This window comes from Oncorhynchus mykiss, chromosome 23, assembly GCF_013265735.2.
Source record: "Oncorhynchus mykiss isolate Arlee chromosome 23, USDA_OmykA_1.1, whole genome shotgun sequence".
NCBI classification, from domain to species: domain Eukaryota; kingdom Metazoa; phylum Chordata; class Actinopteri; order Salmoniformes; family Salmonidae; genus Oncorhynchus; species Oncorhynchus mykiss.
The window spans coordinates 12,507,503-12,530,318 of record NC_048587.1 but is presented as its reverse complement, the minus strand read 5'-3'; the positions used below and the strand labels follow the sequence as shown (position 1 = coordinate 12,530,318).

The 22,816-nt window shown below is 39.7% G+C and overlaps 2 protein-coding genes across 3 annotated transcripts; one reads left to right on the top strand and one right to left on the bottom strand.

Moving 5' to 3' along the window:
* Nucleotides 1–800: 800 nt before the first annotated feature.
* Nucleotides 801–18,944, top strand: LOC110502271 (sphingosine-1-phosphate lyase 1). Of its 2 annotated transcripts, none has more exons than XM_021580178.2 (14): nucleotides 801–969; nucleotides 5,717–5,882; nucleotides 7,152–7,219; nucleotides 9,359–9,506; nucleotides 10,498–10,577; nucleotides 10,766–10,894; nucleotides 11,032–11,120; nucleotides 11,311–11,419; nucleotides 11,794–11,892; nucleotides 12,491–12,637; nucleotides 12,788–13,026; nucleotides 13,514–13,660; nucleotides 13,858–13,978; nucleotides 14,095–18,944. In XM_021580178.2, exons 1-14 carry the CDS (start codon nucleotides 958–960, stop codon nucleotides 14,245–14,247), a joined length of 1,707 nt encoding a protein of 568 aa, XP_021435853.2. In that variant the 5' UTR covers nucleotides 801–957; the 3' UTR covers nucleotides 14,248–18,944. The 2 variants fall into 2 exon arrangements, with proteins under 2 accessions (XP_021435853.2, XP_021435852.2); XM_021580177.2 differs by lacking the exon at nucleotides 801–969 and adding an exon at nucleotides 5,132–5,291.
* A 202-nt stretch (nucleotides 18,945–19,146) lies between these two features.
* On the bottom strand, nucleotides 19,147–22,080 carry pcbd1 (pterin-4 alpha-carbinolamine dehydratase/dimerization cofactor of hepatocyte nuclear factor 1 alpha). Its single transcript, XM_021580179.2, has 4 exons — nucleotides 21,927–22,080; nucleotides 20,350–20,481; nucleotides 19,955–20,035; nucleotides 19,147–19,723 (listed from the first exon to the last, which is right to left on the bottom strand). Exons 1-4 carry the CDS (start codon nucleotides 21,927–21,929, stop codon nucleotides 19,631–19,633), a joined length of 309 nt encoding a protein of 102 aa, XP_021435854.1. The 5' UTR covers nucleotides 21,930–22,080; the 3' UTR covers nucleotides 19,147–19,630.
* Between the last annotated feature and the right edge of the window lie 736 nt (nucleotides 22,081–22,816).

The following is a 22,816-nucleotide window of genomic DNA, read 5'->3' as shown; positions in this document are numbered from 1 at the left end:
CTTCTCCTTCAGGATTCTTCTTCTTCTTTGGACTTTATATGGCGGTTGGCAACCAACTTTAAGGTGCATTACCACCACCAACTCGACTGAAGTGTGGACCTCAGTTTATCTTTCAATCATCCACGTGGGTATAGGCTCCTAAAAACTGTTGAGAGAGGCTGGGAGAGGCGGGACAAGCGTCACAAATAGAATCAAGTTCTATTTTAGCGCCTGGCTACGCATACGCTCGTTGACGCGCAGGAGCAGTGTGATTGAATAACATGTACGGTGTACATTTATTTTGCAACGCTCGCGCACGGTGTGGTCAGCATGTTATGTGTAATGGGTTCCTGAGAGGCGCAGCGGTCTAAGGCACTGCATCTCAGTGCAAGAAGCGTCACTGCAGTCCCTGGTTCCGTAGGGTGGCACACCCAAAGGGTGGCGCACAATTGGCCCAGCGTCGTCCGGGTTTGGCCTGGGTAGGCCATCATTGTAAACAAGAATTTGTTCGTAACTGACTTGCCTAGTTAAATAACGGTTAAATAAAAATTGTTAAATGTGTAAAAAATTGTTTAAATGGAACTGGGTTATGATCAAGGGCTATGTAGAGGTAGACACATTAGTAGACATATTTTCATAATGCATTGTAGTCAACGGCAAGTGATAACTCAGCACAATGTATCTGCCAATTTTCTCTGTAATGAAAAAAAAACGGTTTTAGTGATCAACTACAATCACAGAAGGAGTGAAAAGAAGTCTACATATTCCAATTGGTGAACTTCCCCTTTAAGACGGGACACGGTTGTTTCCTTGCTTGCTTGTCGCTTCCTGAATTTAGGTTACGATTGTCTGTGATATAGTGCCATGTAAATCAGATCCTCGATCACAAAGCACGCTATACAAAGATATTGGAGTGACTTTCGCTACCACTAAAAAGTGAAGACAACCATTTGCTGAAGGCTTGCCTTGACACTAACTATGGACTATTTGGTAAGTAAATAATATACCCAGATGCATGTTCTTTCTCTAAGTAGCCTACATGGTATTGAATACATGTACAATTAACGTTAGTTTGAGCCATGTTGCTACCTCCGTGTGTCAAAAAGAATACGAGCAGTAGGTCTTGCTGACAAATGATTTACATTAAAATCATGATGTTTACAGTATTGCTGCAACCTATAGGCTAGTAAAGTGTCTAGAACAGTGGAGTGAGAGAAGTTTGTCTACACAATCATATTGCTTGCCCTGGAGCGCTACAATGTTGCCATCGCTCGCGCATTGTTACAGTGACTATAGCACGTTTCTATTGACTTACTAGTTGAATAACACCCCCGGCATTTATAATTATTTCGAGGTTGAACCTTTTTCAAGTGTGAGGATCATTTTCTTTAGGGTAGTTTTTATTTTGTATATATTCAGAGAGAATAATGTGGCATAAAAACAAATATAAATGAATCTGATATGGAAACCTCAAGCATCTTCCAGAGGTGTTGATTCTTGTGAACAACATTTGGTTTTAACTGCCTCAACAACCATTCATGCTTGTAGGCATACCCTTCTAGTTGTAGGTTTGTAGGTTTTATAACCCCTGCGTTTGCAGTATAATGCAGGGTGTTATTACATTTGTTCAAGTGAATAATTGGCCAAATACATTATAGAAATGGGGCAAAATTGTCATAAAATGCAGTGTTCTTATTATGGAGTATAGCCATCACTAATGCTGTAGCTTGACAGGTTTTGCCCCACAAAACTTGCAGGCAATCTCATTTGCAGTGATTGAAGACAAATGAAGGGATGTTTACACTGAGATTTCCACACTGAGCCTCATTGTATTGTACTGTACTGTACTACACTGCCTATCATTAGACTTCCTGTTTAGCACAAACATACTATGTGGCTATAGGCTTATATACTGTAATACGGTGGATACAGATATCAGCAGCCACATGTTCGTCTTTGGACATCAGTACCTTCAACACTTTTTTTTTTGCTATGGAACTTAACTTTTTTTTAATCACTTGCACAGCACTGTATTATCTAGGTCATGGTGAATGCAGCCTCCAAACCCAGATACTAAAGGCAAAGAAATTCCCCCCTATTCTGAATTTCATGGATTTGCTCAGTTTTGTAAATTCCCAGAAACCACTCTTCATGTGGTGTGTTGTACTCTACTCTAGGTCAAACCCCGACTGTATTACGGTCGGTCATACAATGAATCCAGTTGACATTAAATGAAAAGAAAAGGAAATGCGACAAAACCACTAAAGTGATTCTGCATAATCAAATTCATAGTACAATGTGGAATGTTATGCATGTTGCTGATTATAAAGGATATTTTCTTAAGTATTGCACACGCTCAGATGTTGGTATTTGACATGATTATTTGTATAATGTCTAATTTCCATAAGATACAGACCTAAGAATTCATAGAATGTGTTTTCCAAACCAGTGTTGATACTAATGTCATTGAAATCATTGGGTGGACCGCATAACTCCAAACCATGTTAAAAAATACATTCAAATGTAACTTTTTGGGGGGGTGGGGGTGGAAAAACACTTCCAGTGTACATTTAAATGACTAAAATCAGATTAAAAAGTATGTAGAAAAGATAATGGGCATCTGTATATTTTTATAATATCATTAATGAGAACTAACAATCACCAAAATAAAAGCTAGACAGTCGTGGAGAAGAAAACAATTCCAAAAACAATTAATTTAGGAGTATTGATTTTATTATGTTTGAGCAAAAAAAACAGCATTTAGCCTTGACAAAATGCATTGATCTGCAATAAATTGGCTTAAAAATGTCTCTACACCGCCAAGATGGGGGGCCTCTAAAAAATATCTCCTAAGTTCAGCCGTGCCTACGGGCCAACCGCAGACATTTCCGCGCCCACCCCCTAAGCCTCTTTTTGATCCAGAAAAAACTCTGTGAGTGTGTGTATGTTATCACACCATTTTCTCCTTGATGTCTTCCATAGCAGTAGCCTCCTCCTCACACCCAGCACATTCCCAGGAGAAATATGACCTCCCTTTGGACACAACAAAGGTCTCCTTACAGAATACGGCTGGCCTGGGAAACCAGGGGCATGGGTGTTTACGCAACAATAGGGAGAACAAAATAGGCGTGAAGGCTGGGCTACAGCACTGCATTGCTCTCCTAATACAAAGATGGCCGGAACAAATGTTTTGTAACAGGCAAAGTAGGTTATTTGAAAAATGTCAAAAAGAAATGTGTTGGATATCTTGGAGCATGTACACTGAGTGTACAAAACATTAGGAACGCCTTCCTAATATTGAGTTGCATCCCCTTTTGCCCTCGGAAAACCCTAAATTAATCGGGGCATGGAATCTAAATGGTGTCAAGCGTTCCACTGGGATGCTGGCCCATGTTGACTCCAATGCTTCCCACAGTTGTGTCAAGTTGGCTGGATGTCCTGTGGGTGGTGGACCATTCTTGATTCAGATCAGAAACTGTTGAGCATGAAAAACCCTGGCACCTATTACCATACCCCTTTCAAAGGCACTTAAATATTTTGTCTTGCCCATTCACCCTCTGAATGGCACACATACTCCAGTCCATATCTCAATTGTCTCAAGGCTTAAAAGTTCTTCTTTAACCTGTCTCCCCTTCATCTACACTGATAGAAGTGGATTTAACAAGTCACATCAATCAGGGATCATAGCTTTCACCTGGATTCACAAGTCTATGTCAAGGAAAGAGCAGGTTTTCCTAATGTCTCGTACACTCAGTATATGTGGCGAATGGTTCATGTACCTGTTGCATCAGGACTTGCCTTTTGCCCTGAAGCATGATGACAAAATGTAATCACTCCAGTTTATGGAAGATGAAAACTGAGATTTGGCACTGGATGCTTAGCTCTGTCGTCTGTGCTACAGAAGCACTGAACTCAAAGGGTACTACAGCTTTTGCATACATATTTCAGAGTCCTGAGTCCTGACAAAATGTTGTTTTTTTACACTATTTAAGATGGACAGTGAAGCCTAATCTTATGATAAGGCATTCAGATAAGCTGCCCATCTGAAACATGGCTGGTCACATGGTATGGTTCTTTCGTTGCTCCCGACTCTGCTCTACTTGTCTAACCTTGGCAAACCTGTCGTAGAGCATGTTACACAGACAAGTAGACTGAGCAACTGTCGTCAGGGGGTGTATTGTCATTGAAAAGCAAAGCTTCTATTCAGGTTCATTCATTGTCGAATTTGGGTTTGTCATTATGCAAAGACATAAAGGCTCCGTCTGTAAAATGTCAGTACTCTTTATTACGTAAACCTTTTGTTAATGTCATACTGTTGCTATTTTGTTTGCTGTGACTTTACTAGACCTGGAATGATGTGCTTCCACTTACGCAATTAGTCATTCAGTCAATTAAAGCCTACATTTCAAACAAAGTACCTCAGTGTTTGCATTGCAAACAAATACTTTTGAGTTTAGCATGGTTAGTTTGCATGATGTCATGGGAATGCATCACCAGTATGTTATATATCCCCACCAAAGCATTATGTGATGTTAGTTCCAGTGGTTATGAATAGTGGTTGTGTAAGTTTACGGTCCTATGGACCTTAAGCTTATCTCTATTTGATTATGTGAACCTTTTATGGAGACAATCTTTTTTTTGTGTTATCAAGCAGACAAGCATAGTGTTGTAAAAACCAGTGATCTAGAGAGAATATATGTGCTCATCTTTACAGCTTCATAAAATTAATGACATTATGCCTATTTCCTGTTCATTTGTCAAATGCAAATATGATACGAGCAGTTAGTCAATAATCCACACCTAAAACAGTGTATTTCTCTTACATGCTGTGCTTTGTATTTGGAGTACATTAGTGACACTTCTTTCAATGTTCACAGATAGCGATGAGCTTTTAAGTCGATTTGATAACAAACTTTTTCAGTCGCATGTTATTGCACTTTCTCTGTACTATAATTTGTTTGGAGAGGAAAGGTTTCTCCTGTCCATTGGTTACATATGTTATGTCGAATGGTTGATAGGGGCAGAGTTTAGTCAGCTGACTCTTATTCCACCTCCTCACCTGGTCCTGGTTCAGGAATATTAGCTATATGTCAGTCCTAGTCACGTTTTCTCTCTCTCTCTCTCTCTCTCTCTGACCAATTTTCACAACTGCAATTGTGTCACGTTTCCACAGCAATTGAAATCTAATCAGAAGTAGACTTGTTATTGCTTGTTGGGCATTGTATTCCCACTTTCACAAATGTTTAGTTGACAGATGGTGTGTGGAACTGTATATGATGGAAAGTGTGGTGAACATGTCAATTGATTACAAGGTAGGCAAATTGCATTGTAATATGTGTGTTGTGACTTTTCCATTAACATTTTGTGCATGGGATGTGAAGCTGCTACGAGTACTCATGTGAATAATTGACTATGATGTGCGGGGACAGTCAGTGTCTCTGATGTCCATGTTGGGACATGTTTCTGTCTCGCACTATTTTGATCATATAAGGGGAAAATATTCAACCCAAAGCAAGACACTGTAGGATAAAAGCTTTACTTTTGTATGATCTTTAAAACAAAGTATATATATTTTTTTAGCCATGACAATATTTTCCTTTTCTCAGCAGTTTTATCTATATGCATGTGTAGTCCTTGGAATCCTCCATAAAATCCTTACACGTTGCATAGCAGTGCAGATGGATCTGCAACTGTTAGACCATTGTTAATTTGCAATGTAATCTCTCTCTGTTTCTAGAGTGCCTTGGAGGTGTACAAGGAGATGCTGTTGCTCTACCTGGAGGAAGGCAGGCGGCTTGTGAACACCAACTGTGAGGCGTTGGAACCATGGCAGATCATTGGAGCCACTCTCATATCTACCTTAGGAGCAGTCTGGGTCAAAGGCTTCCTGTTTCAGCAAGAAAGTATGTTTTCAGATTCAGTAATGAGGCATGTGTTTATTATATGCATGGATAAAAAGTGACGTGGGTGTTTTTGTGTTCTACATTATGGAGAGTTTTTTTTGGGGGGGGGGGTTTATTCAGACTGCTGCTTCATGATTCTTTACCAGTCTGAGTAAGTGTGCACTTGTTCACTTCCTCTCATGGATTTAAAAGGACTGGCGCAATAATATGCTTTAAACTCTCTCTAGCTCATGCTTACGTCAATCCAATGCTTGAAAATGTGTTGGGTGAAGTGCTCAAGTGTAGGCTGGTAGAGAATTTAGACGCAGGGAAAGGTGTCAGCATTAAAACACCCAGAGTAGAATTTGAAGTATGGCAGGGATTGACTTTAAGGTCTGAAAGGCACAGGAGTATTTTGGGGTTGCCTGAAGATTATGGTTACTTGTTTGAAGTAGCTATTTTTGGCTACTCACAGAGGAGGAATCAGAAAAACCAGATTTTGAGAATTCATTCCTTTTTGGTTGTTATCAGTAAAAATCCCCTGCTCAATGGGAGCAGGCTCAACTTGTACAACTGCTCAGATCACTTATCCAGGGCAATAGGGCAACCCTTATTGTCAATCCCCAACCTCAGAGCAGGCTCAACTTGCACAACTGCACTTATCACTTGCCCTGAGCAATAGGGCAACCCTTAATGTCAATCCCTGTGTGGCCTTGAATACTTATTCCTGATACAATTGTGAGCAAAGATCAGCTGACAAAACAATCTCTGTGATCAGTTAAAGCACTTTAAGGAGAGTGGTTTTTGGTTTAATCAGAGGTGTGCTGGCCAGCAATTTTAAATAACTTTGAACTTTAGTTGCTATTTTTCTTCTTGCTCCAAACTTCAGTTTGGCTCTCTTTTGTACAGTACATGTGTTTTACAGCTATTACAAGTGACATAGAGCCATGTCAGACATTTGTGTTCCCACTGATGTTTTGTGCGTTTTCTAGAATTCCACAGATTAGTGATATTCATATTCCAAATCAGGGGAAATTACAATTCGTTTTTTTTGTTGTTGATGGCATTAACTGGCTGTACACATAATCTCATTTGGCAGGATTGTTGGCAAGAAACGGTGTTCCAGTATTAGCTTGTGGGCCAGCTGTTTGGCCTTTTTGATTTGTCTGCCATCTCTAATCAGCTGTTTTTATTAATCAAAAAGTCCCCATTGAATTCAGCTTGTGGTTTCCTCCCGTGCTCATCTAGCATTCTTTCAACACAATCGTCTCTTTCTTTGTTGCTTAATAGCCCTGACATCCCGAATCAAGAAGCAGTGCTTTCGACTCATCAGAAAAATACCCTTTGTTGGCGCGGCAGTAAGTTTCAAGCGGTTATTTTGTTCCTCTATTCTACAGATGTGCTCGTACTCTTCCTTGTCTAGTGTGGGATGAGTCACTCACTAAAGACTGAGTGTCGGCATTAGGGCGAGGGGGGGGGTGAAACCTTTGACACAGTTTACATCATGGATTTGTGATAATGCTGAGTTACTATTGGTCATTACTGTCTAACCTAACGGAATGACTAAACTGTATTTGGATTCAACTGAAGAGTGTGAATAGGCTACACTTTAATCAGATGGGTATATTCACATAACTGATTTTGCATATCTTATTTTAAATGCTCTCTTGCCACAAATACTAGCCCAGATCTTCCTGGTACGCTATCACCCAGTGTTGTAGTACTCGAGACCACATTTTGAGTGTCTCGGTCTTGTGTCTGATACATTTGTACTCGGCCTTGACTCTGTCTCGGGCAGTGAGGACTATTTCTTCCCAAAACCAGCGGAGTTAAAAAAAAAACCTCATAATTATCAGATTCCATTCAGTAAGCGCATAAATGCGTGTAGTCCGACGTTGTAAATAATAATTTATTCTTAACTGACTTGCCTAGTCAGGTCAAATAAAGGTTAAATAAAAACGATAATAAAGAAACTTATTTGCCAGGTCAAATGTATTCACTCCTTTCTTTAAACATGAATACCTGCAGTCGCCGTATACCCACTTTTTTACGGGCATTGCGTATACTCCTTAATCCCCACTGATACGTATCAAAGTGGCGTAGTGGAAGTATACGATTTATCAATTATGTAGTACAATCGAGAAATAATGTGCAAAGTAGACTACACAATCGCACAGCAAATGAAATATATTCACATGCGTGCCGCACTCAGCCTTGTTTCGGCAGAATATAATCTGCAGGCAGAGCGCACAGCTCTCAACTGGTTTTGGCATGGAGCAGCTCACAGAAGAATGATATTGGTAGCCGGTAGGTAGGAAAAACGTTTAAATTCATGTTATCTACCACTAAATGTTAACTAAGGCAACAATGGGTATGCAAACCAGGTATTGAGAAAGTTTGATCAGTAGTCTTGGTTAGTGGGCTATTTGTGTTGCGCAATTCAGTCATCATGACCTGTTTGCATCAGGGGTGTACATTATTATTTTCCCAGTCCTCGAAAAATAGTCTCTTGATGTGGTTTAAGAATTGTTGTGGATGTCACATAAAAAAGGTGGGGTTTTGAGAGTGCGACTCTGAAAAAATATATGAAAACTAATTTGTAAAACAAAAACTGGAAAACACACAGGGTGCCTTTCCTTCGCTGGGCAGTCCGTTTGGGATTTTTTTAATGTACAATTTGAATATACCTACTTCTCCAGGCACCACTACCCTGCATAGGGCTGATGGAAAGACAGCAGTCACACATAGCATGATGTTAAATGATAAACAGTCCATTCACTCGGACATAATAAACCAGTGTGGGTCCCAATCATAAGAATATAAAACACACAACCATTCGGCTAAGCGTTTCCTAATCTAAATGTGCAACTATTACTTCCCATTGCAAAACATATTTCATGTTTAGCACACAGTGACCTAAAGTTTAAATGCAACAGTGTTTCACACAAGTTATTTTCAAAGATATGACTAATGGCAAGCGAGCTCCAATACAAAAACACAGGAATGTCCTTGTCCTTCAACATTTTTTTTTTCACCATTCTGAATGTCTTAAGAATCCTTATGTTCTTCTGAATTTTGAACACAGAAATACTGGACATTTTAGACTCTTATGGTGGTGCTTTGACAATTACAATCATGGTCTTGAATTTGACTTTTTCTGGTCTCGGAACCCTTGTCCCCCTCCCGGTCTTGACTCTGTCTCACCTACCCCTCCGGTCTTGACTCAGATTTAATTTACACCAATCTTGGTCTGGAACTGGTCTTGCTTTAGTTGGTCTCGAACACAACACTGCTATCACCTCTACTTTCACAAAAACAACTAGCCAGTTTTGATTGCTTTCATTGATTTTTCAATATTTTAGATAAGTTGTCAATGCCAGAGTGTTGTAGCCTAGACATTCTCAATGCCATAATGGGTCACTGCTTCTAGGAAATGGTTTGTGTTGTCTGAGCAGTGATGTGTGTAATGTGACTGACTCCGTGTGTCTTTGTGACAGATCCAGACCCAGCTGAACAAGGCCCTGGATGACATGTCTGTCAGTCTTTGCACACTGAAGGAGGGCATGAACTACACCAAACAGCTGCCTGAACAAGGGCTAACCCAAGCTGAAGTTCTAGACAGGATCAGCGAGTACGAAACACTGAGTAAGTGGCTGAGAGTTATCCCAGGGCATGTTCTGGAGTGCTTTGTTTCTTTGTAGTTAAATGGGGCCGATGACCTACAGTGCCCTACTGCCCTAATATGTTTTGTATTGACTAGATCCTAGAAAATGAAACATAATCTAAGTTTCCATCCAATTGGTGACAGATTTTCATGCAATAATTCAACAATCTTTTCCCACCAGAGATGTGTTTCCATAAAAGGCTGTGCGTGATGACACAGTGCACTTAAAAGTACCTTTTGCGGTTATATTCCCAAGTACCAAATCAAATTTTTTTTTAATGAAAAATGGGTTTCCATTGCATTTTTAATTCTACTGATGGTTTTCTCACAATTGTTGTGTAATATAGCAAGTGTGCCCGTTCTGGTATTGGCACGTGTGCTCACACTGTTGGCTAGAGCGCACATATAGCCTAAATGATCACATTATTATGTCTGTAGCCTAACAAACTGCATGCTTTCCCAACGAGTGGTAGTGGGAGGACCACACAACATGTCATAATGTGAATCCAAGTTTACTTCGATATGATGGTTATTATATCAAGATATGCGCATAAAAGCATTTTCACCTACATTTTTCGCATAATGCATTTTACAGACAAATAGATCCCACCTTGTCTATAGCGTGTTTTGTCAACATTTTTCAGGCCTGTCATTATTTTTTTTTTGTTATACAACATGTACTTTACTCACATAAAGAGTTTGGATGGATACCTGGTTAATTAAAAAGTTGCTTTGGCAAGTTCTAGACTGCCTTTTTTTTTTTCTTCTGTGGAGCCATAATGCAATTTAATGACAATATTATGGAGCCAATGACCTACAGTGCCTTTTTGTATTGACTACTTTTATCCTAGAATATGTGACATGTGTGCCAGGGTGTTTTTTAGCATATTTAATTTTTTAAAATTTGTAGTTGATGTGGAGTTACAGTATATAGTTGTTTCCTGAGGCATTGTTGTTGTCTGCTCTTCACAGATGAAGTGGATTGGGAGAATGGACGAGTGTCCGGTGCAGTGTACTGGGGAGATCAGACACTTACCAAACTTTTGGTGAAGGTATGTCTAGTCCGCAAACCAACCGTTTTTGTCTCGTTAAACTTCTGTGTGTAGTATTCTGAGTAATACGTTTTCCCGAAATACGTGGAATTTAGAGCTCATACTACAGTCGGAATATGCCTTGTTGTTTTGTATGACAAATCCCATATCTTACTGATTCCTTTTGATATTCTTCCTCTTGTCGCTAGGTGTATGGAGACTTTGCATGGAGCAACCCACTTCACCCAGACATCTTTCCTGGTGTGAGGAAGATGGAGGCAGAGGTTGTAAGAATGACGTGTACCCTCTTCAACGGTGGGCCCAACACTTGTGGCACAGTGAGTTTACCTTCAGTACTTCCACAAGACTCACTGACCCAGGGCTTGGGAAATGTTCTACTTGAGAGAATAATCAAAACCTATTCACTGGCACATTCTGAACACGGATTGTTCCTTGTTGTTTCTGCTTTGTTCAGGTCACCTCTGGAGGAACTGAAAGCATATTGATGGCATGCAAGGCGTACAGAGACATGGCCTATGAGCGCGGTGTGAAACATCCTGAAATGTAAGTTCACTGTCAAAATGTAGCCTCCAGATTCTTTTTCTTTGAACTTTCACACCAGATGACCTCAGAACAAGCTTGATTTGCATTGTTGAGATGTTGTCTGTCTCATAAATGGTAATATCACCTGTGAAATACATTTTATATAGTACTGGGAATCATTTGTGTTGTATTTCCTCCCCTAATCTTGCAGCATAGCACCAGTCAGTGTCCATGCCGCCTTTGACAAAGCAGCAAACTACTTTGGAATGAAGCTTGTTCACATCCCCCTGGACAAAAATACATTGAAAGTGGATGTTAAGGTGTGAATATGTATTAGTTCCTGTACAAATGGTTATTCTAAAGAATAAATTCAATCGGTGCTCAACATGCGCTGAAAAGGTCAGAGTAAATGTTGGTGTACAAATTCCCAATTGAACTGTAGCCTAGATCCCAGCCTACTCTAGGTAACGAGAGCATGGTGTGATGTATATGGCACTTCCGTTACTGACTGGGGATCACATCCTCATTTTGGACTGTTCAAGATGAACATTTCAGACATGACCGCAGTAGTTACAAAAAACATGGTGGCAACAACTAGAATTACTCGTTCTTAGTGAGTGTAGATGAGACTTATCATCACCATAATCATTTGTCTTAAAGCAATATTGTGACACCTTCAACTTGTTTTGTATAGGCGATGAGGAGAGCTATCAGCAAGAACACAGCCATGCTTGTATGTTCCGCACCCCAGTTCCCGCATGGAATCATTGATCCTATTGAGGAAGTAGGAAAGGTAAATTGTCTCATTGTTATGTACTTGTAAAAGGAAAGTCATAGTAAGTTTTTTTTTGGGGGGGGGGGGGGGGGGGGGTAATACTTAAAGGCCCAGTGCAGTAATGTTCCTGTGTTTTATATATATTTTCACACTAGGAGGTTGGAATAATACTGTGAAAGGCTGTTTTGAAAAGGCCGCCTGAAATTTCAGCCTATTTTGGTGGGATGGAGTTTTGGCCTTTCATGGCGACATCCCCCTATGGTAAATTAGTTAGGAGTTCCCAACCTCTCTGCCGATAACAGCAAAGTTTCAGTTTTCCACTTCTCACTCAGACTACTCCCACATAGTTGTAGCAAAATTATCGCTTGAGAAATTACTCTTTGCTAAAAAAAATAGTTATATATATTTTTTTTATTTTTTTCTTGAAAACAATCACAGTAAGGTACTTAATGTTACCCAGAAATAATTTGATATTGAACCAAAAATGTCTGCATTGAATCTTTAACATTAATTTGTTTGTATACCTGTGTACTGTAGTAACACTGTAATAACAACATTGTTGTAGCATAGTAATTTACATGAAATTACCTAATCCATCCCACATGGTGTTTTTCAGCTGGCTTTAAAGTACAACATCCCTTTGCATGTGGATGCTTGTTTGGGAGGGTTTCTCATCGTGTTCATGGCCAAAGCCAATTACCCACTGGCTCCCTTTGACTTCAGGGTAAAGGGTGTGACCAGTATATCTGCAGACACACACAAGGTAAGAGGGTGTGGATCCCAGGCTGTCTTACCAAACATTTTGTCCTTCTTGATTTTCGATCATAAGATGCTCATTGTTCCATAGACTTGTCGTTTAACCGGTTATGGTGTTGACTAAGAATAGTTTTTTTGATCTACCTCTACTCTCCAGTATGGCTACGCCCCTAAAGGTTCATCAGTGATCCTGTATAGTGACAAGAAGTACAGGCACTACCAGTACTTTGTGGCTCCAGACTGGCAAGGGGGCATCTATGCGTCCCCATCAGTGGCAGGATCTCGGCCAGGCGGTATCATCGCAGCGTGCTGGGCTACCATGATGCACATGGGAGAGGATGGCTACATAAAGGCCACCAAGAAGATAATTGATACTGCACGTACCATCAAGACAGAGTAAGAGACTCATCTTTTACTGCAGTCTTTATCAGCAGAACCTTGATTTCTGGCTTTCTCACTGAACAAGACTTGGATGTATGGTAAAGCGAGACTATTATAGGTACAATCTGAAACATTATGGTAGTTTTTCTCATCAAGATATTTAACATTTTAGTAATTTAGCAGACGCTCTAATCCAGAGCGATTTTACAGGAGCAATTAGGATTAATTGCCTTGCACAAGGGCACATTGACAGATTTTTTTTTTTTCTTCGCCTAGTTGGGCAGGGATTCGAAATAGGGACCTTTCAGTTTGCTGGCCCAACACTCTTAACTGCTAGGCTACCTGTATTGATATTATTTTTGTTGATTCCTAATCCGTCTGTCAACCTATATATAAAATGTTGTTAAATTTGACTGTTTATAAGAGCTCTTGGCAGGCACATTGTGATCTCACTATTTTTGGATGAGATAAAAATGTTTTGTTTTTGTTTATTTCCGGACAGAATCCGTAAGATAAATGGGGTGTTTGTGTTTGGAGACCCTGAAGTGTCCGTGGTGGCAATAGGCTCTGACGTCTTCGACATTTTTCGTTTATCCAACGCACTGACTTCAAAGGGTTGGAATCTCAACATGCTACAGTATCCATCCAGGTATGTTTTCCTCGCCTTTTTCTCATCTTTGAAATTCAGTCATACTTATCAGTTATAATGTATAGATTTCATAGAATATTGACTATGCACTTTATTTTGAAGTAATACCAGCAAGCAAAGACATCAATCAATTCATGTTGAATTTTTTTTTTTAAGTCCTTTTGTGTTTTTAAACAAAATTATCTTTCCCATCACAGCATCCATATCTGTTGTACTGTACTGCACACACATGAAGGTGTGGCCAAACAGTTAATCAGTGACATCAAAGAGCAGGTGGCTGTCATTTTGAAAAACCCCAATGAGAAGACCACTGGAATGGTGATTGTTAATGCTGACACTGGAATACACTACACAGCAGTGCACCATATTAATCCATTTATTTTATGTTGTAGAAATTGGATAAATGGCTCTACATTCATGTGTTCATGTTCTAGGGAGCAATCTATGGCATGGCCCAGTCCATCCCTGACAGATCCATGGTGACCGAGATCTCCCGAGGCTTCTTGGACTGCCTCTACAGCACAGAGGAGCCCAAGTCGTCTCAGCCTCAGAAGACCCATATGAATGGCAACGGCAAGGCCCACTGAGTCAGGAGTAGGCTGGCTGTGGCCTGGACACACACCTGGGTCATGTTCATTAGGGAACATAATGGTAAGCGTTGTGAAACGTTTTGCAACGGAAAATGAAAAGGAGCGTTTACTGGATAAGCTCAAGTAGTCCCTCCATGATTCAGTCCATTTTCTTCAGGTCGGTGACTAATGAACACGGCCCTGGTTACCAGCCTGCCTCACCTCTGGTCCACCCGCTACATCACTCAACATTTGCCTTATCCTGCCCACCTTTTATCTACCTACTCACCTTTTTTCAGATATGTTCTGAAGCACAAGCCATTGTTTTTAGCTATCGTGAGGAGAATTCTTCAAATATGTAGAAAGTGAAAGCACCTATTGTACAAAAATATATAGAATAGTTGCTCAAACCATTGAGGGGTTTTGGTCTGTTTGTATTAATTGTCCCCCACGATGAAATCAGGGATGGGACTATTGATCTGTCTCCGTACATTCATACGTTAGTCACACGCGATATCTCAGACAGCACTGGCCCGATTTTGACAAAACTTATGTGAATGAAGCATCTGCCGTGATAAAAAAAACACTCAATGCTACTCTTCTGACACCAAATGAGCGATCTGCATGAAACTTAACATGTGGCATCTATGAACTAAGATCTCTCAGCGGAATATTTTCCAGACTAGTACCTAAAACAACATGCCCACTATTGAGTCTAGCTAACCCTCGCAATATTTTGATGGAACTTGGGGGAATTATCTGTCTTTTAGAAAAGTTTGTGGTCATACGCACATCCTTAACAACGTAGGGGCTGGGCTAATAAAGAATATGTGTAAAGAACAGGAAAGCCTGCACACTGTTAAAGCTCCCAATTCGCAGCTTTATTCACAATGTTTCGATCCAAAACAGATCTTCATCCAGTCAAACAGACTGAGTGCTCACATCCCAAAATATACACATTTCACCTCACATGACGCATGGTGGGTGTGGAATTAATTCAATTCACTTTTGCGCATAGTCAATCATATAATTAATCCCAGAGGTACTCATGGTCATAAAGGATTAAATGCATACAAATGAAAACATGGGCAACAGTAAAACGATTTGTAAACTGTTGTAATACCCAACCATATGACCATTACATGCAGGTCGTGCAGTGGCTGTAGATATAATTACAATTACCTATTTTTTTTAAAACTACTTGCCTACCTCCTAATAATTTGATATCAATGAGATGGGCACATGTAGTAGTTACAGAAAATCAAATGAGAGCTACCTTTTGCAGCAATTACAGCTGCAAGTCTCTTGGGGTGTCTATTAGCTTGGCACATCTAGCTACTGGGTTTTTTGCCCATTCTGCAAGGCATAACCCTTTTCATTTCACTTCAACAATTTTGACTTTTTGTATATGTCCATTATATGTAATTCAAATAAAAAAATCCACTTAAATTACAGGTTGTAATGCAACAAAATGGGAAAAATGTCAAGGGAGATGAACACTTTTACAAGGCACTGTATTGGCTGATAGCTTACACCCTTATGAGCCCCCCTATCTCTGTGTAACAGGGAATTCCTGTTCCGCCGGCTCCCTATAGGTCTGTGCTAAAGCCAACTCCCTCTTTATCAAAATGTCTTGCCCTAGAGATCTAGCATTTACAGAATTACTCATTGGCCCAAGAGAGGCACTACAGTAATCGACTGTATGTACATTAGTCACATGCGATATCTCAGACAACTGCACTGCATCATTTGTGGAGGATGACATGTTCATTGTTGCCTTGTTTAACACCTGATTTACTTAACAAAAAGCACATCTCAATAGGTGGTTCAGGTAAATCATGATATCGCTAAAGGGGGACTTTCCTATTTTTCTCTATTGCGCCTCTACTTTTCCTCAAGCAAGGGAGAGGCTGACTTTTTTTTTTTTTTACCCTTTAGTGTGTGTACTTTGGGATATCGCTTTAACAGTAAACAAAAATCGCCAGAGGACATCTTTCATACTCAATGTTCCAGGTACAACAGTGTTTGTCAGTCTCTGATTCATCTACAACAAATAATGGTTTTAACTGAAAAGCACTAATGTCCTAGTGAAATAAATACTTACCCAGTGAACAGGAGGGAGCAATGCTCTCTGCATGTATTTGTAAGGACAACATACTTGAATCTAAGACTTGAGCCCATTTTGAATTTAACATTACCTACCTAGGCTTGTACTATATTGCATATATACATGTATGACTAATTGTGGTCAGTTTGTGGCTATTTGCATCTTTCAGTAATAATTTAGACTGCAAGAAACCCTGGCTGCTGTAACACATGACCTAGTATACTGTACACCGCCACTATGTTATTAAGAATCTGAGACTGCAATCCACTGATCAACATATTCATTACCCCCTCTATTCTTTGAGACAATGGTTTAGCCCTTAATTGAATGGTTTAGACCTGAAATGATCTCAAAGAACAGAATACATACTGAAATATCTTTAGAAGTTGTAAAGTCTCCATCTCAGTTATGTGTTCTTGTAGCTAATTAATTGATTTGGCTTCTAATTTTATCTACCTCAGTTTCTGTTCAATGCAATTGTGTTGCTTGTTCAGTCATTATAGGTCTAAAGAATACCGGAAAAGCCTGCCTCAGTTTTTTTCATATGTAACATTTAAATGTATGGCATTTGATAAACTGCAGTGTTCTTAAAAAAAGCAATAATGGTATAAAACTGTTTGCAAAAAAATAATAAATACTGGATGTACACTTGGTATGCCCCCAAAACACACTTCAAATGATCTTTACATCAAAATGTTCCATGTGCTTTCACATTTGTGTTTGCAGTCAAACTTAAGTGAATATCCACTTTTCTTTCCATGTCTGTAGCTAGGTTTCTATCCAATTGACAACAGATTCATACGAATATTTAAAAAATTAACAAAGAAAATACTGCATGCTCACTTTCCCACCAGTGATGTTTCCACCAAACAGACCTGTTGCGGATAAAACTCATTGCGTGATAACGTAGGGCACAAAACATTTTATTTTTCGCTGAAGTTTATGTACCGACCCCCAAACAAATCTGAAGTTCAATGTGTTTCCATCGCAATCTTCAACTCTACTGACAGTTTTGTCACAAACTGTTGCGTTAATTAGCAAATGTGCCGGCTCTGGTCTTGACACAAGTGCGGGTAGGCTAGTCTACACGATATTATGCATATGAATGTTTTATTTGTCAAGCATCGATTATCATGTTACCAGACTATGACCATCGATATTTAATGGAAAGGAGCATCATGCTCACCGTGCACTTTCACCACGCTGTGCTCACCATTTATTTAATCTGTAATTTAATAAACGGTATGGTTTTCCAAGTCGTAGTGGGAGGACCACACACTATCATCGAGTGACTCAAATTACTTCGATATGATGGTTATTATATTTCTATTTGGCGCATAAAGGCGTTTCCACCGCCATTTCTCTCATCATACATTTTACAGACAAAAAGATCACACCATGCCGAACAAACAAATGATCTGTCGTATTTATAAAATTGTACCGACACTTCCATTTCTTTTGAATACTTTTACTTTACTCACAAAACTGTGGAGGGAAATGTGGTTTGTGTCGTAGATGTTTAACCTTCTGGAGTCATAAAAAGGGAAATAATCTGACAATGTTATAATGATGCGATGGCTTTTAAATCATACAATTTTACTTTTAGCCCAGTCCTGTTGTATAATTCTTAAGCATTGTCTGTGTGACCACTGTTTTTATTCTTATTAATCACTGTGATTTTTCTTATCTGCAACGATTGTGTTTTGGGGTAAATACTAATTTGTGGGTCAATCCTGGTCCTTGAAGGCTTTGATTGGTTTTCTAGCTCAAAATCAATACTTGATTATATAGCAACTATGAAAACCAATAAGACAGGGTGGCCCTCAGACGAGTTGAGGACACTAGCTGGATTACCTGAAAATGTACAGTAAATATAGTAGTTAGTGGAACCATACAGTACCACTGAACAAAAGGGTAAAAGATCTGACAATGTGTAGTTTCTATTTTTTAGGTGGAGCCATCAATGGAGAAATAACCACTAATATGTTGACATTTTTAATAGCCAGGAGTATATTAAATTGCAAAAGAAACAAAGGTAATTTAATGTAAATTGTGATAGTACCTGAATTGCTGCTTAGTGCTTACCCCACCATAGTCTAAATTGTACAGTGTAAATCTTAACAAAGCACCTTGCCCTCAAGGAGGTAGGGTTAAGATCATGCCTTCTGTTATTGTCTAAGGGCATAATCTTCACAGCAATAAATCACATTCACCTGTATGCCTTCAGAGGCCAGATTAATGAGGGCTGTTGGGTAATACCAATGTATAGAATCTCAAAATGTAGATTCTATTTATGTATCGATCAGCCTTATGGATTTGGCTTCGCAACATCAAGTTCAGTAAGGTCCAGTTAATTTATACTGTACATGTAAAATGTTAATTTTAATATCATGAAATGTTTTTGAAAATCTAAAAATATAGTAGCATGAATTTGTAGCTATTTGTATTATTGAGTAGTTTCTTGCTACCCTTCATTATTCCAGAGAAAACCCCGTTGGAAAGCATTTGTTGGCCATGGTTACACTCCTTTCAGCACAACAATTGATTCCAAAATACTTTCAGCACACAGGAAGCTGAGCACCATAACAATTTCAATAAACCTACAACAGCTGTTCCAAGAGATTCATTCAATGTGATAACCTTGTTTTATAATATTATTTCTAGGAGGGGTGAAATATTGAGGCTGACCCCATTTGTCTGTATGCTACACTTTGGACAAATGAATAAACAGACACTTACTGGTTATTCAAACAACTATTTGTCACTAACAAAACATTACACAGGAAAACCATTTCAGACACACAGACCGACAACGTCAGTGTTTTATATAGCAAATATGTTGGAATGAACAAATCGATTTTCCCCAGATTTCAAAGGTTTAGAGTCCGAGCTAAAGTTATATGTACATTAGAAACTTGATTTTACATTACCTGATTCTGCTCAGTTGGGGACAGAGGAATGTTTGATATACAGTATCTATGGTATTTTTTAACCAGGCTAATCACTGGTTGCTAATAAATCCACTTTCCACCAAAGCAATTTTTTAAAAGGTATATTTGGCTTCATCAGTCAAGCAACAAACACCACACCAGCAAAATGTTTGAATTAAAAGTTACCTGTAAACATTAAACATTAATTGGGATTCTGTGATGTAATTTCCTGTTTGATAATTTCCTGTTCCTGTTAAAAGGTTAGTCATCTGAATGAATGTATGGAGAGCGATTAATAGGCAGGCTCTGCTCTGGGTTCCACCACTGAAATTATAAACTGAAATGGCAGCAGGCCACGAGTTGTTTAGAGGACCGATGCTTGGTCAACGAAGGTAGCCAAAGTGATGTCTCTCTGAGAGAGGCCCCCACAGTCGTGTGTGCTGAGTGTGATTTGGACCTGGGGGAAAGGAGAAGATGGAGTGAGGATAAGGATGAGAGACTGCAGGAAAGACATGGTAAATGGAAACCAGAATGACAGGAATGGGTGAGAATGAGACATACAGAGGGACATTTAAATTTTAAAAATGTCAAGTCACAACATACCTTTTACAACGAGTGATGCTAACAGCTTTGTCTATATCTATTTTACCCCAGGCAGTGGGCCTTGGGCAGGGGCTTATTGAAATACCTTGTTGTACACATTAAACCACTCAGGGTGATGGTCCATCTTCTCAGCTTGTAGTGCCACCCTGGACATGAAACCAAAGGCCTGTGATAAAGTAGCAGATTATACTTCCATGGTCTTATTGTCACAGTCAAGTAATATGCATTGTATAGCCTACAGCCATTTATTAGCAAATTTTGTATTTTGTTTGACGTCACATGGTCAGAAAATAATCTGTGCCTGTATTCAAAAAGTATCTCAGAGTAGGAGTGCTGATCTAGCTAGGATCAGTGATGACTTTTAGAACATAATGAATAATATAGCATGGACAGAGAGCACCTGATCTTAGATAAAACAGACACTTTATAAATAATGGGCCCTGAGCCCTAGTTTGAGTATATTGTCCAAGCCTATCTGACCTGGTTAAAGTCTTTGAAGATGAACTCTTTGTAGATGGCATCCCTGCCCACAACCTCCACCCATTGGGCGTTCCGTAGCAGGGGGAGTAAGTGGTCCCTCTCCTCCTCACTCAAACCCTGGATTTTACTGGCCTGGAAGAGCAAAGCAAACATTCACCGGATTCCAATGTAAAGGGGGCAGTTGCACAAATGCAAACTGGGATTGGTTACAAAGAAGCCCATCTGGAATCAATAGAGTGTTGCATAGCATTCCCAAGGCCTGTTCATAAGGGTGCAAATGTTACAGAACGTTCAGATAGAAATGTGTTTTGTAGAACAAGACATGTACAATTACCTGTTATGTAGAATTGGGAATTGTGTCAGCTTTATTAATAAAAAAAATTCACCCTAACTGCAAACACCCTGGTTTTCAAAATGGGGGAGGCCTCATTACTTTCTCCATATCGCATAGAATTCCCATAGAGATAGATAGAGGACTCAAGTGCCCAAAAGCCCGTTTTAGGATGGGTCGCGGACTTTCACCATTTTGGAAGTAGTCAACTGGGTGGGACTTCCTATGGGATAAGGAAGGATCACATAATTCCATCCTGGTCACCAGGAGGGCTCAGCCAATGAATTATACTTGTGAGGAAACATTCCATAACTGCAAATGGCAGTAAATGGCCAACCTTGTCTTTATACCTGTTCAAACAACACACTCTATGTGGCAGTGTGCACACTTTCAGTTTGTTTACCAACTCATAGAAGTAGTGGAAGAAGAAAATGGGCCATTTCAAAATGGAGATGGCATCAAAGGCGCTGCCCATGCTCTCAGACACCATAATGGGACAGATATAATGATGCAATGTCTAAGTCTATGGGAATCCCACAGCGCTTCACACATGTGGTATCACATGAGCTTAAAACTCAGTTAATTCTGAAAGGTAAATCAAAAAGGAGGCTTATGTCAGCTGCAGTTGTGAACGGAAAAGGCACAGACTATGGAGTGCAATAATAAGCAAATCACTCATCTTCAACTAATTTGTGTTATAGAATAAAAGGCATGCAACTGAATGAATGAAGGGAGATATTTTTTGAGGATTTGTCAATGCCCCCAAATGAACGTAATGGTGTTGAGCCAACATAGACACAAAGCAAACATGTCACAATGAAGTAGTCGATACTGCTGATAAAGTGGAACGAAGTCAACAGGTATCTTAGCAACAGGCTAATCTGTTCTATCTGAGAAACGCTGACAGATTTTGGGGACAGCACATTGAGCACAGGCATACAATAACCTGAGGCTTCAACCTCATCTCATCCAATGATTGGCTGCATAGAGACTGTTCCTGTCAGGACAATAATATGTTTTATTGCAAAACAACGTATACACTTTAGGTGCCATCTCATGTTATAATATTGAGTTAGTATTCTGTTCGTCAAATATTCTATTTGGCACGATCAAATGATCAATCAACAGTAAAAACTCATATTGCTTCATCTTCAGTATCTATTGAAGACAACGCAGCAACATAACAATACAGTTGGCACTTGGCTATGAGCAGCGCCCTCTGATAAGATTGAAGCAGTTCACTCACCATGGTTTTTGTCTGTTCTCAGAGAGACAGAGGGCTCGGCTTCTGCTCGTTTCACTTGCAGTGAGTCAATCTGCTATTGCAGTTAGCAGCTGGAATGCAAGCTGGGGTCCTGTTTCAGCTGTCCATGCAGAAGCCTGAAGAGAAATGCCCTCTTCTGGTTATACTGCCCAGCTTGTCTTCAGCATGGCAATCATCATAAATCCTCTGCCGTTGCCCATAACAACGCCATTTCTCTAGCCAGTCTTTATGAGGGGAAATTGAAAAGGGCATCCATGTAGGATTATGTTTTCTTCGTGAAAGGATGATCACACATTATGTTCTCATATACAACAGCACTCACTGTAAACAAAAACCACTGAATGATGTCATTCACATGAGTGCAGGATACTAATATTCAATGGTTTACTGCGATGGAGACGTAGACTTAGCTAAATGAGGACCCATATGTCTGAGCGAGTCGACGGTTACCTCTGTCCCACTGTCGTGGTCCAATGCAGGTCAAAGTTTAATGAGTTGCCCTACTGTGAGATGACCCCTGTGAACTCAGCCCTCACGGGGAGCGCTCATGGAAATTAACTAGTTAATGAAATGAACCGACGGAGAGGATGTGACAAGTGATAATGTTAAATGGCTGAATGAGTGTGGGAAATGAATGTGCCGCTTCAGTGGTTTGGTTTGATTTGCACTGCAAAGGATTTGCTAATGTGCATATATTGAGTGGCTAGAACTCGAGGTAGATGGGTAATGGGGGTTGTTGTACTGATAGTGGGTTGTTTGAGCTCTCTTCTTTCCCCCAAATGATATCACCTTAGAATATGGCTCCCTCTCATCTGTATATCCTTTGGCGTAAGACAGACCCTGGGATGGTACACCAATAGAGTCTTAGTACC